The sequence below is a fragment of the Cervus canadensis genome, chromosome X (genome assembly GCF_019320065.1).
Source record: "Cervus canadensis isolate Bull #8, Minnesota chromosome X, ASM1932006v1, whole genome shotgun sequence".
NCBI lineage: Eukaryota > Metazoa > Chordata > Mammalia > Artiodactyla > Cervidae > Cervus > Cervus canadensis.
This window is the reverse complement of record NC_057419.1, coordinates 45,299,331-45,314,443: the sequence shown is the minus strand read 5'-3', so window position 1 is coordinate 45,314,443 and position 15,113 is coordinate 45,299,331. Positions and strand designations below refer to the sequence as shown.

Sequence of the window (15,113 nt, the reverse complement as noted above, 5' to 3'; positions counted from 1 at the left end):
AAATGTAAAACTATAGAAAACTATATTCCTGAAAATATATTTCAGATAAAATAATTTCCATTTTTATGGCAACCAATTAAAGGGAGAAGAACTACACACCTTCACTAGGATCATAGAAGATGGAAGAGAGAAGGGCTTCTTTAAGGAGACTTTTGGGGAAGACTCAAGGCTATTTTATGCATGCAGAAAAATGTAACTCAGGGGTACAGATTTATGCTTTTACTCAGTCTATGTTTCTAATGTAGTTAACCTTTATACAGAACATCAAGCAACTGTCACTGGATTGCTTTAGAACATGACGATCACAAGACACTTCTGGGTCTCCTCCTCCTTCTTCTTTTTTTAAAGTCTTTATTGAATCCATTACAATATTGCTCCTGTTTTATGTTTTGGTTTTTTTGTCCATGAGGCATGTGGGATCCCAGCTCCCGGACCAGGGATCAAACCTGCACCCTTTCTATTAGAAGGTAAAGACTTAACCACTGGACCACCAGGGAAATCCCTGGGCCTCCTTCTTGTGGTCCCTTCCACTTTCTTATCTACTCTGATTGGCTGAACATCACCCCTTCTCCTGCTTCTCTGACACAGCCTTTCCTTACCTATAGTTCTGTCATAATCACACCTGTTAAACAAACTGTGCTAAAGTACATATCTACTTGTTTAATGTAGGGAGCCCTGGGACTTTCTGGTGGTCCAGTGGTTAAGTCTCTGTGTCTCCTGTGTAGAGGGGGCAGGTTCTATCCCTGGCTGGGGAACTAACAGCCTGCATGCTGCACAGAATGGCCAAAAAAAAAGTAGGTAGCCCTATGGAAACTGAGTTTCAGGAAGGGGCAATGTCTTGTCTGCCACTACGTCACTGGCATGCAGTCATCTGCACATTTTTGTTGTTCAGCCGCTGTCTTCTCTGATTCTTCGCAACCCCACGGACTGCAGCATACCAGGCTTGCCTGTCCTTCACTATCTCCCAGAGTTTGCTCAAACTCATGTCCATTGAATCGGTGATGCCATCCAATCATCTCACTCTCTGCCACCCCCTTCTCCTCCTGCCCTCAATCTTTCCCAGCACCAGGGTCTTTTCTGCACATAGTAGGTACTTAAAAACATTTGCTAAATGAGTGAACGAATGTATGAAATGAATGAGGGGAGTGTTAGACTTTCAGAGCTGGGTAGGATCTGGGTAGGTAGAAATGAAGCACACTTTTGGTCATACTTGCTAAGAAAAGTATGAGCAAAATGAGGCCTCCACAGACACGAAGTGATTTGCCTGAGGGACCCAAAGCTGCTACTGCCTGGACTCTTAAGTCAAAGAGTTGCTTGGTGAGCACCAGAGGGGTGAGGTGACGTGCATGTCCCATGTCTGCTGTAAGTACTGAGATAATACAGTCTAACTGGCAAAGAACAATAAGTGAGAATTACAACCTGAATGTCTAGGGTTGAGGGCTTTCTGGAAATTGCCATCATAGGATCACTGCTCTGTAATTCTTCCTTTAACCTGGAAAGCAACTGGGCAACTTTCCTAAGTAATCTGTTTTCCTATATCCCAGTATCCCTTTTCTATGCTCTGAGGAGCAGATAGGAATACATACATTTGAATGTTTTCCTAAAGAAATCATTCCTCCTAAAAACTGGAACTTTCCCAATACTTCCAGTCTCAATGGGTAGCATCACTGTTCATCTGGCTGTGAAAAACCTAAAGCTTAGGGTCATATTAGACACTTGCTTCTGCCTCAGTCCCCATTGTCAATCCATTCTCAAGGTCTCCTGAATTACTCTTTTATTGAATCTATTCCCTTCTTTCCACTCGACATCCATCCCTCTCGTTCAGAGCTCCATCATCTCTCCCATGTATTACTGCAGTTACAGTCTTTTAACTGGTCTCCCCCTAGCCACTCTTGTCCCCCTCTAATCCATCTTCCAGAGTGCTTATTTCTAAAATGAAAATCTGATTTTATCTCCCCACTTAAAACTCTTTAATAGCCTCTGTTTTTAAAAGAGATAACAAAATCAATACTTATGAGGTCCTCTTCCTGACACACATCTTGTTTTCTACAGTCTAGCTGTGGTGCCTTCTTTCCATTTTGAAACTGGGCTAAGAGCCTTTCACTAGCAGGTTTCTGCATATGCTACTTTGTTTGGCTGGATGGTCTCCCCTCTCACTGCCCCCTCTGTGCAGTTAACATCAAGGAGTCTTTCCTTGATCTTCCCAGTCTATGTAAATTCTATGAGGATGAAGCAGGGTTCAGCATCAGTTCTATTCCAATGCTACACCTAAGAACTGAGATGGTGAATTCATACTAAACAGGTAGGTGTGAATGGAAGCAACTTTAACAATGGCACTCAATTCTTTGAATGTCTTCCCAATTAGTCTTCCTCTAATGTTGTTGAAGGCAAAAGATCTGGACACCAATCAACTTGTAAAAGGAATTTGAGACATTCACCTTTTCAACACCAATTCCAGTATTTCACACTGGACCCTTTCTCTGCTGTCCCAGAGGTCTTTACACGCTAGACTAATATATCAGGTCTGCCCTTTTTTTGTTGATGTTGAAGAGCAACTGTGTAAGGAGAGGTGGGAAGGAAAGCCAACACACCTTAGGCACGGTGTCAGGCAGGACAATTTTAGGTGGGGGTAGTGGGGGCGGGGGTATGGTGGTGGCCTTGAAATGAGGATCTGGAAACTGATTTCTTGAAAATTCTCTGCACCCTCCTTTCCTCCCCACCTCTACTAGTATAGGTTGAAGGTAGCTGCTCGAACTCATGCTGGGATTTTATGAGAATACAGGAGATTTCCCCCCCTCCACTTACCATTGGTTCATCTGTGTTCTTTTGGAACTGGACCAGGCGAACTCTGGTCACGTTCTCCATATCCATGTCTCCGTTTGCGCTTTCTGGAGAATCACCATTTAAATAGGGAGAAGTGGGAGGAGGTGTAACCCTCAACGCTTCATCACTGTAAACTTCATGAGCCACTACATCGTGAGTCTGAAGTAAGGCCTGATATTTTATGAGGGAAATAAAATAATAATAGAACTGTTTCAGTAGGAGTCTATTACATAAACACATATAAAATTATTCTTTGCCTCTCAAAGGTATCTCTCATCTAAAGAGAATTTAAAGCACATTACACCTAGATAGAACCATGCCATAATTTCTTTCTGACACATAATCATGACAGATGGAGCTTCCCAGGTGGCACTAGTGGTGAAGAACCTGCTTGCCAAAGCAGGAGACATAAGAGACAGGGATTCGTTTTCTGGATCAAGAAGATGCCCTGGAGGAGAGCATGGCAATCCACTCCCGTAGTCTTGACTGAAGAATCCTAAAGACAGAGGAGCCTGGCGGGCCACAGTCTCTTGGGTCACCAAGAGTCGGACATGACTGAAGCAGTTGAGCATGCACAATCATGATAGATGGAGTTTTAAAAATGAAGGAACAAAGGAAAGAATGAGTGAGCCAATCAATGAATGGATGTGTTTGTTCATTATCTGGGTAAGAGGTGTTGTCTGATGCTCTAAAAAAATGTCCAACTAACTTGCTCAATTAAAGGCTGACATAACACAATTTGAAATAATTGAGCAGAAAGAATCTTTTGTACATAGAGCTGGCAAATTTGTGCTGGGGCTTAAAATGAAAACAAATTTAAAGAGAAACAGTGCAATAATTGGTGCCTTGAGCAAATATCTTTTACCAGTGGTATTAACAATAACTGCTATATAATGCAAAGGATAATTTATAATGTACGACTTAGTAAAAGAAATAAAGCCACATACAAACGTATCTGAAGAAATGTAATTTCCCCAAATATCACATGATATGGAGCTCAAAATCTTAAACCTAGTTACTGTTTTTGCTCATTTCTACTTTTTGGAGCACTAAACAAAAAATAAGCTGACAGTTATTATCATGACTTCTTTTTGCAAAGTGATTTCTTTGTGTTGATATCTCCATATGTCCTCTTGGTGAAACTGGGTAATAAACATCCTTTGTTCCCCTGAAAAGGCTATTCTTCCACTTACTGTACATTTCATGCCATCATAAGAAAGTTTTTAATAAGAATAAATATTTTAGCATTTCTACTTCAAAGAGAATTTTACAGTTGAGTATCAACGTATTTGGCACTTTATACATTATGTTTTCTTGTGAGCTAACTATAAATTCAGTTCTTTTTTAATCTGTGATCTGTAGGGTAATGAAATATCTGAGATAATGAAACATAATTAAAATTGCCTTCACAGCATAACCTGTAGCATCTCAAGTTATTTAATTAAAAGATTTACCAAAGTCATGACTCGGCTATTTTCACTTTTCAGTTATATATATGAGGCAAAAATAAGGTAACAATGTGTTGATGATGGTGTTGATTAGTCATCAATAGAGTGTATGCTCTATTCAATACCCATCTGAATTTATAATAGAAATGGCAGATATTTGCAAGATCTCAGAGGGCTGGTATAGGCTCCGAGGGACAGTAAGTAGCACAGTTTGAAAGCAAGCCTCCACAGTGGCCCTGGGGACCTGGGCTTCCTGACCTGTGTCCTGGCTACACCCTACATGAGTACCCCTGGCCAAAGTGGTGGTGGCTGTGCTGTGTGGGGAAATCCTTCTTTGGCTGGTTTAATTATAGCCTCTTAAGAGACTAAGATTTAACGCAGAAAGCAAAAATTAATTATAGGTGAACTGAAAAACTTCATCTGTTAAAATCAGGTTCATTGTATTAATTATAGGGCTTCCCAGGTGGTGCTTGTGGTAAAGAACCCACCTGCCAATGTGAGAGACATAAGAGACGTGGGTTCTATCCCTGGATTGGGAAGATCCCTTGGAGGAGGGAATGGCTACCGACTCCAGTATTCTTGCCTGGAGAATCCCATGAACAGAGGAGTCTGGATGGCTACAGTCCATAGAGTTGTAAAGAGTTGGATATGACTGAAGAAACTTAGCACGCATGCATTAATTATAGATGCGTTTTCTATAAACAGTGAATTTTAAAAAATATGCCTTGTATGACCGGAGGATATATGCCTAGGTAAACAGAGAACCAAGTTTCATTAGGAAAATGCTAGTTACATGGGTTGGAAAAAGTGTTTATACTGTTTTTTGCAAACAGTTTCTATCCATCCTTTTAAATTATATAAGCAAACACTTGTATTAATGTTTTATTTATAAGGAAGGATAAGCCCACAATCACAAAAATACCAAATTTGAACTGTAAGAGAAAAATCCTTAAATTTTATCACCAAATGAGGTCATACTTGATACTAACTTTTATTTGCTACTGTAAAAGACTGCTACCACAAAATGAAACTTTTATCCAATACATACACAAACAAAAAAAGGGGCCACTTACAGATTGTCAAAAACGTCATTAAAAGAGTATGCCAAATAAAAAATAGAGAAATTAGAGTTTGAATATTTTTCTTCAAGTATGTTATGAGGTGATTCAGCAATTGTTACTAAGCTGAAATAGCTATTATATTTAATTACATAAGAAGAATCATGTAAAAGGAAAAAGACAATTTTATGTTTTGTATGTAAAAGGGACATGGACAAGACAACTAAGAACTTCAGACTAGAGTGGGAAAAATTCATTTAAAATTGACAGGAAAAAGAAATTTTAGGTTTGAAAGTGGTTCTTCTGGCTTCTTAATTACAAATCATAAAATTTATCACTCAATAATGAAACTTTCAAGTCAACCTAAGGTGATTATAACCACCTTGTTTTTATTGAGAAAGTAAGATACAAATTTCAAAAAATAAGATTTAGGACATAAAATTTTAAAGGAAAAAAAATCAAAGCATAGACATTCAATTCTGTTTACTGTCTTTATCCTTAATGTTTTATATTTTACAAATGCAATAAGCAAAGGATCTGTTCTCTTTAAAAAAAACCATTATCTTTAAAATGTAATAACTGAAAAAGGATAGTGTGCTAATATTTTTTATCATGACCTCTTGAGTACAGAGTTTAAAAAATCATTTAAACCTATACTTTCTTCTTTTAATTACTATAAATATTTATAAGTATCTGTATTTTTAAATGTAAGGTAACCCAATATTAAATCCTCATGTTTTAATGATCAGAAAGCAAAGAAAAAGTCAAATAATTGAAGAAATAAGTACAAAATTATACACTAAGAACAACTCCCAAACTTTGTATAATAAAAATTATAAATTAAATTTTTTTCCTTTATTATTATTTCTTTAACAATACCAAAAATTTGAAATCATGATCTTAAAATGCTTTTAAAATAGAAAGCTCTAGCATTTAAAAGTTTAACATAGTATATACAGCTCAGAATTATACCTCCCACACAGAACATTATCCAAACATATGCTTATTTGGGAATGACCACTGAGTTCAAATTAAGTTTATAGGAAAATCAATCCTTGTTACAAGTCATTTAAGAGCACAGCGTTTGGAGTCAGAAAGATCTGGATTTTGAACCTCCATGAGGCCACTTACTAGGTAGGTGACCTAAAGCAAGCCTCTTAGCCTTTCTAGGGTACAGTTTCCTCTCTGAACTGTAAAATGTAATTAATCACATTACCTCACATCTCAGCCATCAACAAGTCCGTGTTCAACCATCTCTAAAGCAGAATCCCAGTCTGCTCATTTTCCATCAGCCCCATCCTTCTCCAAGCCTCTACCACCTCACAGAAGCCTCCTAATTGGTCTCCCTCTCTTAACTCTTATCCTCACCACAGTCCATTCTCTACACAACAGCTCTAGCAACCTCTAAAAAAGCACAGGTCTAACAATATTTTCCTGCTTGCAGTCACTGTCACCTGTGCAATCAGGAGAAAATCCAGGTTCCTTACCATGGCCCTGAAGGCCCTTTGTGGTCTGGCCTCTGCCACTCTCCCCTTTGTTTACTATATCCCAGCCACAATGGCCTTTCTTCTGTACTCTGACCCTGTGAAGCTCTTTCCTGCCTCTGGGCCTTTGCATTTGCTCTTCCCCATGCTTGGACATTCAGAAAGCTGATTATTTCATAAAACAAGTCTCAGCCCACATGTTAACTCCTCAGAAGGCCTTTCTCCTGACTCTCTGAAATAGCTTCTCCTTTACTATCATCTCTGCCCCATTGTCCTGTCTTTTTTTCATAGTTATTATCACTATATGAACTTATCTTGTTTGTTCACTGGCTCACTGTCTGTCTCTAGTTCACCTATCCATGCCCCACTTAGAATGGAAGTTCATTGATCCTATTCACCACTACCCTTAGTGCCCAGCACGGTGTCTGGCATACAGTAGGCATTTACATATTTGATGAGTAAATGAAAATGTCTTTTAAGCATCTAGCTGGGTGTTCAGAAATTACAAGTGAAAGTGAAAGTCACTCAGTTGTGTCCAACTCTTTGTGACCCCATGTACTATATAGTCCATGGAATTCTCCAGGTCAGAATACTGGAGTGGGTAGCCTTTCCCTTGTCCAGGGAATCTTCCAAACCCAGGGATCGAATCCAGGTCTCCCACATTGCAGGCAGATTCTTTACCAGCTGAGCCACCAGGGAAGCCCAAGAATACTGGAGTGGGTAGCTTATCCCTTCTCCAGCAGATCTGCCTGAGCCAGGAAATTACAAGAACTATTTACTATTTCTGAAAATGCTTACTAATAGCAATGCACATATTAATTTCTCTCTGATGTCAGAAAAGCAAAATAAACCAAGGCTTCGAAGTTAGGTAAGTTGTGAGAGATGGGGCTGTCTTAGCTTTAATGGTTTTGGGAAAAAGAAAACCTTAACCTTAAAAAAATGATTTTATTTGGGTATATATTATTTTCTTTATTTAGCTTACTTCAAATCTGAAAGATCTACTGATATCAATGGTCCTACATCATTCTCGGAATTGAGCTGAGGGTTACTTATCAATTTACAGATAGACCCATCTGTCCAGAATGTACAGGCTTCTATCTGCAGAAAACACACTGCACAGAACAGTCAGTTGACTAACTTATCTGCAAATGGGCAAGTTCCTAATCTATTCAATGTTTTACTGAGTACTGTGCCCTAGACATGACAGATACTGTGGAGTAACTAATAATATTCATTAGCTAACAATTATTAGGCATCAAGGATATATCAGACACTGTGCAAAGCACAGTAGATGTATCATCTACTTAATTCTTATTCCAACTCCATGAGGTTGGCAAATAGCATCTTTACAATTTGGTATTATCTGGTATTGTAATCTTAACACTCTGACATATGGCTGAAAGCACATTTGATGAAGATGGCTGTATTTCATAAGAACTAGTAAAACCCTCTTTTGAAAGTGAGGTTTTATTTCTACAGAAGTTTAACTGTTACTCACCATGAAATGAGGTTGTGTTAAAATACGCTTTAGTTCCTTTGCATCGTTATTCTCAGGGTAACATGAAATTTCTTCCAATACCTAAAAAAACAAGCAAGATATAAAATAGTGTGAAGAAGATGCTAGATTGAGAAAATATAGAATTCTTTTTAAATTAAAAAGTATGAATGAATTTTTATGGCAGGCAAAATAATTATTCTAGAAAAAATTCATCATTTTATTCAAAGTTATTAATACATAGGAACTACATTGGTGGTAATAAAAAATAAAACAAATTGCTGTAATAGTCTCTGCCTTCATTACCCAACTATAACTCAAAAGATTATTGAAAAATACAAAACAAAATGACAAGCCTGTAATATAAATTTATTACAGGCCTAGGTAACTTAATTAAACTTAATGGGAAAATGTCTCCACAAATCTTTTTCCAAACTTACCATCAAGATGAATCTGTAGTACAAGTTGATAACAGATTTCTTTTATAATTAACAAAACTGTCCATTCCTTTCAGAAAGATTAAAATTGCAAAGGCTCAAACGAAAATAAAGAAGAGAAACACAAATACTTTCCCTTGTAGCCTGACAGAATCAATGTTATTCTCCACACTCATCTCCTCACATAGATAAAACCGCGTCTTGGCAATGGTTCCTAGAATTAATTGCCAGGGCATGAAAGAGTTCTCAGTGGGCTCAGTGTTAAAGAATCAACCTGCCAATGCAGGAGACCCAGGTTTGATCCCTGGGTTGAGAAGATCCCCTGGAGAAGGGAACGGCTACTCACTCCAGTATTGTGGCCTGGGAAATCCTATGGACAGAGAAGCCTGGCAGGCTACGGCCTGTAGGCCAGGCTACAGTCTGTAGCGTAGCAGAGTTGGACCTGACTGAACAACTAAACCACCACCACCAATAGTTGAAAAAAAAAAGACACAATCAAAAACTTTCCTCTTTTCACTCGTATTTTCTTCACTAATTAGTTGCTAACATTTTCTCTGTACAGGTTTAAATGGTTTTCAAATGAAATTGTTCTTCAAAAGAGATCCTTTACCAGTAGAATGGAGTTTACCCATTTAAAATTTGATTATGTGACACGAGCCCCAGGGAAGTCCTCTGTTCCTTTTCAGAGGAAACCCATTACTGCAGTTCTAATTATAGATAGTTGGATTCAGAGTGGTTATACACAGTGCACTCAATTCTAAAAGCCAAGCTGAGGGAGGTGGGAGAGGGGTTCAGGATGGGAACACACGTAAATCCATGGCTGATTCATATCAATGTATGGCAAAAACCACTACAATATTGTAAAGTAATTAGCCTCCAACTAATATAAATAAATGAAGAAAAAAAAAAAAGTCAAGCTGATCAACGACTGCTGAAGCAGTACTGGCTGTCAGGGGCATGCAAGTCATGTACCCACCAGGAGTCTCTTGACTTGCCTTTGAGAGTCCTACAACTGGAGCAGGAAGGGATGTTTTGAGATCACTTAGCCTAAGATTAGATGTTAGCTAGTGCTACTCAATCACCTCCTCAGGTAAGAACAAACCAATGAAAACTACAAGATCCCTTTCTTATCGAAATGTACTCTTAACTCGTGCTGATTAGGTTGTTAATTCATATTGTTTAATGATAATAAGCCAATTCTCCTTTGGTGTATTTTATGCTTTGAGTTTTTTACCAAACAAAAGATGAAACAATATACTCTCTCTGGTTCTCTGTTACTCTCACAGCCTATGATTTTAAGCACTGCAGTGTGGTCTCCTAATTTAGAGAGAGTCTCTTCTGACTGTTGCCACCTCTATTTCCTTGGTCTTGCTTCTCAGTGAATATATATTTTCCAGTACAGGTGTTGTGTTTAAAATCTGATCGGGAAGGAATTAGGTCTTCATATTCTTTCACATAGTAATTCACTTTATAAGAAAAATAATCTTTTTCAAAGGAAAATATTTCTTTGGATAAAGACTTCTATGAAATCAAAAAGTGAAAAAAAAATCTCATTAGGTGTCTAACAATGGAGGCATTGTTAATTCATTATAATTTAGTAATAGCAAAGAAAAAACTATGCCAATATTAGAACTTATTTACAAAGACCAAGTAGAAGCATGGAAAAATGCTTATTAAATTACATTAGGTTAAAAGAAAGATTGGGGCTTCCCTGATGGCTGAGATGGTAAAGAATCTGCCTGCAATGCAGGACACTCAGGTTTGATCCCTGGGTCGGGAAGATCCCCGGGTCGGGAAGATCCCCTGGAGAAGGGAATGACTACCCACTCCAGTATTCTTGCCTGGGAAATCCCATGGACAGAGGAGCCTGGTGGTCTACAGCCCATGGGGTCACAAAGAGTCGGACACGACTGAGCGACTAACACTTTCACTTTTCAACAGAAAGATACATTTTGATTGTAACTACAAAAAATTTATATGCAAATGATAGTGAATAGAAAAGGGGAAGTGAAAATGAAAATTACTGTGTAAGGAGATGGGATTATAGGTGAATTTCTACTTTCCAAACTTTCTGCAATATCATGTTTCTATAATAAAAAAGTTAAAAGTTTGTGAAAGATGTACATTAACTGGCAATTTATAAAAATGACTTCTCTCTGAAGTTAGCTGCTGTAAATATTTAATTAACTTTCGAATATTACCACCTTAAAAAAAGCAACCCAAATTTACACAGCACATCTATTTCCACCAAGTGTGGTAAAATAACTTTTACCTTCTTTTTAAAAAAGAGAAGTAAAATCAATATGCTAACCTGTTGAAGTTTACATAGCAGAACCAGAACTAGAAATCTAGGCAACGTTGCTGCTGAGATTTCTTTTTTCTCTTCTGTATGTAAATACTCAGTGATAAACTTAGAAATACTAAATCTGAGTATTATAGTCCAGCTGTGACTTCAAGGAAACTGCCACTTACTGTGTGGCAGAAACATTTTCATTAAAGGTGCACATATGAAACCCAAATACATTTACAAAATACTTATCACTTACCTCTTTGGCTCTCTGTACTGCATCGCTCGGAGGATTCCTGATTTGCGGTGAAGACTTCGTGTTAATTTTGTCATACAGCTAAAAGCAAAGGAGAATATCCAATCAACATTCATAATTCTTGGCTAAAATTCAAAGCTTCATATTTATTATCTCACGAAACAATATTTTCCCCTTAAAAAGGCATGCTGATGACTGCAGTGGGATGTTCTTCTTAAATCTCTTATTCATTCAAATGAGACTTGTCAGGATGAGTGCTACGCCTATCTTTTAAAAAATCATCAATATTTCAGTAATCACAGCATTTTTTCCCTCTGATAGAAGCGACATTTAATAAGATGAATAGAGAGTAGAAAGAAAGAATGCTTTCTGGCCAAGACATGTCTGAAGGAATTTTCACAGAAATCTAAATCTTGGGAAAGGGCAAACCCAACTCCTTCTAGGAAGGAATGTTCTCATGAAAGGTTTATACTTGTTTTACTAGGGCTGTTCATTAACAGTATCAGTGCTGGCATCCTTCAGCAAGAAATTAAGGACACAAACCTTTTTCCTTTTTAACCTGTAAATTCATAGATTACAAGAAGACACTGAAAAGAATCGGTATTTTAAAAACTCCACAAATCTAAATGATCCAAAATTTAACTTTCTGAAGAAATTTTTTTAGAGAAAAATGCCTGTAGTATAGAAATGCAACTAAAATATTACTTTCTGCCTCAGATGAAACATCTCATTCAGCAGTCTGCTTTGAAAAGTAAAAAGCTGAAAATGATCTTGGCTAGTCTGCCACTTCTATTTCCTAACTTCTCTAAAATAGGTGGGGGGTTTTGGAGGATTGGTTTTGGTTTTTTTTTCTTTCCTCTCCTTCTACGTGTACCAGTGCCAGTGCAGAGGTCAAATATTGTAAACATTCTCCAGATTACAGTTAGACTTGTTTATACTGATGCAAGACAAAACTTTACGACTTGTAAATATTTGAGCCATACCATACATAAAAATTCCTAATGACTGACAGGCAGACAGATAGGACAAATAAATAAATGATAGCAATGTGAAGATATAGCAGTGATCATTTGAAAATGTCAGCATTAAGAAAGTACTACTAAATTAGAGCTTAAATAAATAATGTAAGAAGCACTGGGAAGACCCAGAGGGATGGGATGGAGAGGGAGGCGGGAGGGGGGATCGGGATGGGGAACACATGTAAATCCATGGCTGATTCATGTCAATGTATGGCAAAAACCACTACAATATTGTAAAATAATTAGCCTCCAACTAATAAAAATAAACGGAAAAAAAAGAAGGCTAGTAAAATATTGGTCTATTTAAAGTATTATATTAACATTTAGAGAACTAGCAATATGTGGCTCATTTATAAATGTTTGCTCAAATCCCTGTAGAATACATGAACGCAGTCTCTGTCCTCTGAATGGCTTTCATCTGTAAAGATTGTGAATTCTGAAATTTGGAACCAGTGAATATTATTTTTCAATAGAAATAATATTATATACCGTGTCGGTTCCCAGACTAGTCTATAGAGACAAATTAAATACTGTACATCTGCAATAAAAAGTAGGAGGGGAAAAGAACCCAACCCTCCAAAAGTAAGGAATTGTAAGTTAAAAATAAAAAACCACATTTAAAATAGCTAACACTTAGACTTCCCTGGTAGCTCAGGCTGTAAAATAGCTAACACTTAAAATATCACCTGACATGTCATCATATTAATAATCAAAATAAAAAATATACATGGATAATGAAAAGAGTTTTAAAACTCTTGAATGCTGTTTAAAAACAGACCAAATTTAATTTGAAGCTTTATAAGTTGTCGGCACTGTCATTTATAATTACAATGTTTTTATAATGCCTAATTTTACCATAAAGAGTCTTGCCTTTTTCTTGACCAACTGAAAGTCGCTCAGTCGTGTCCAACTCTTTGTGACCTCATGGACTATACAGTCCATGGAATTCTCCAGGCCAGAATACTGGAGTGGGTAGCCTTTCCCTTCTCCAGGGGATCTTCTCAACCCAGGGATCGAACCCAGGTCTCCAGCATTGCGGGAGGATTCTTTACCAGCTGAGCCACAAGGGAAGCCCAAAAATACTAGAGTGGGTAGCGTATCCCTTCTCCAGTGGATCTTCCCAACCCAGGAATCAAGCCGGGATCTCCTGCACTGCAGGCAAATTCTTTATCAACTGAGCTATCAGGGAAGCCCTACCTGACCAAAGACTATTACTAATGTTACTTTCAAAAATTTCAACCATGATTAATTTCTATTTACACATTTAATAAATGCACATTAGTTTTTAACTCACAAAGCAGCAAAAATTCCAAGCTCCCAGAATCACTCTATCACTGGAGGCTTTTTATTTTTGGCTTGGTCTTACAATGTGGTTCCTTGGGTGAGTGAATCTTGAGAACAAAGGTGGGCTCTCTTTGTTTATTACCCACCCTTTGTCGCCTGCCCCCATCTATCATATACAAAGTATACTTAGAATGATGGGGTTTGGGGACTTGGCCTGCTGTCTTATTAGACTTTCAGCTAAAGCCCACAGCTAAGCTGCCAGGCCATCCCTCTAGGACTTGCTGACAGGTAGCTAAATTGGTCCTTCCATACTCATCCCAGCACCCTATTTTGCCTGACATGTGGTGTTTGGGGTCCCAAGTATAAAGAGCATCTTTCCTGGTTGGAGGCTGCCTGGGGCAGTCCTTGATGGCAGGGTGAGAGGTCAATAGCAGGGCAGCCCGCACTTGCAGTGTATGTTGTGGCAAGAATGTGTGTTTCCCCAATACCATTCACCATTGCAACAAAAGAATAAAATACTTAGGAGTAGATCTACCTAAAGAAACAAAAGACCTATACATAGAAAACTATAAAACACTGATGAAAGAAATCAAAGAGGACACAAACAGATGGAGAAACATACCGTGTTCATGGATTGGAAGAATCAATATTGTCAAAATGGCTATTCTACACAAAGCAATCTATAGATTCAATGCAATCTCTATCAAGCTACCAACGGTATTTTTCACAGAACTAGAACAAATAATTTCACAATTTGTATGGAAATACAAAAAACCTCGAATAGCCAAAGTAATCTTGAGAAAGAAGAATGGAACTGGAGGAATCAACCTGCTTGACTTCAGACTCTACTACAAAGCCACAGTCATCAAGACAGTATGGTACTGGCACAAAGACAGAAATATAGATCAATGGAACAGAATAGAAAGCCCAGAGATAAATCCACGAACCTATGGACACCTTATCTTCGACAAAGGAGGCAAGGATATACAATGGAAAAAAGACAACCTCTTTAACAAGTGGTGCTGGAAAACTGGTCAACCACTTGTAAAAGAATGAAACTAGAACACTTTCTAACACCATGCACAAAAATAAACTCAAAATGGATTAAAGATCTAAATGTAAGACCAGAAACTATAAAACTCCTAGAGGAGAACATGGGCAAAACACTCTCTGACATAAATCACAGCAAGATCCTCTATGACCCACCTCCCAGAATATTGGAAATAAAAACAAAAATAAAGAAATGGGACCTAATTAAAATTAAAAGCTTTTGCACAACAAAGGAAACTATAAGCAAAGTGAAAAGACAGCCCTCAGGTTGGGAGAAAATAATAGCAAATGAAGAAACAGACAAAGGATTAATCTCAAAAATATACAAGCAACTCCTGCAGCTCAATTCCAGAAAAATAAATGACCCAATCAAAAAATGGGCCAAAGAACTAAACAGACATTTCTCCAAAGAAGACATACAGATGGCTAACAAACACATGAAAAGATGCTCACATCACTCATTATCAGAGAA

The 15,113-nt window shown here is 37.7% G+C and overlaps 1 protein-coding gene across 8 annotated transcripts in view; it reads right to left on the bottom strand.

The window, feature by feature from the left end:
• The window catches only part of CASK (calcium/calmodulin dependent serine protein kinase), a 365,729-nt gene that overhangs the window by 50,790 nt on the left and 299,826 nt on the right, over window positions 1-15,113 (bottom strand). For all 8 annotated transcript variants that reach the window (XM_043458309.1, XM_043458311.1, XM_043458313.1 and 5 more), the window contains exons 12-14: window positions 11,292-11,369; window positions 8,312-8,392; window positions 2,806-2,994 (exon numbers count right to left, since the gene is read on the bottom strand). In XM_043458309.1, the coding sequence (XP_043314244.1) occupies window positions 2,806-2,994; window positions 8,312-8,392; window positions 11,292-11,369 (348 nt within the window). The remainder of the gene's footprint in view (window positions 1-2,805; window positions 2,995-8,311; window positions 8,393-11,291; window positions 11,370-15,113) is intronic.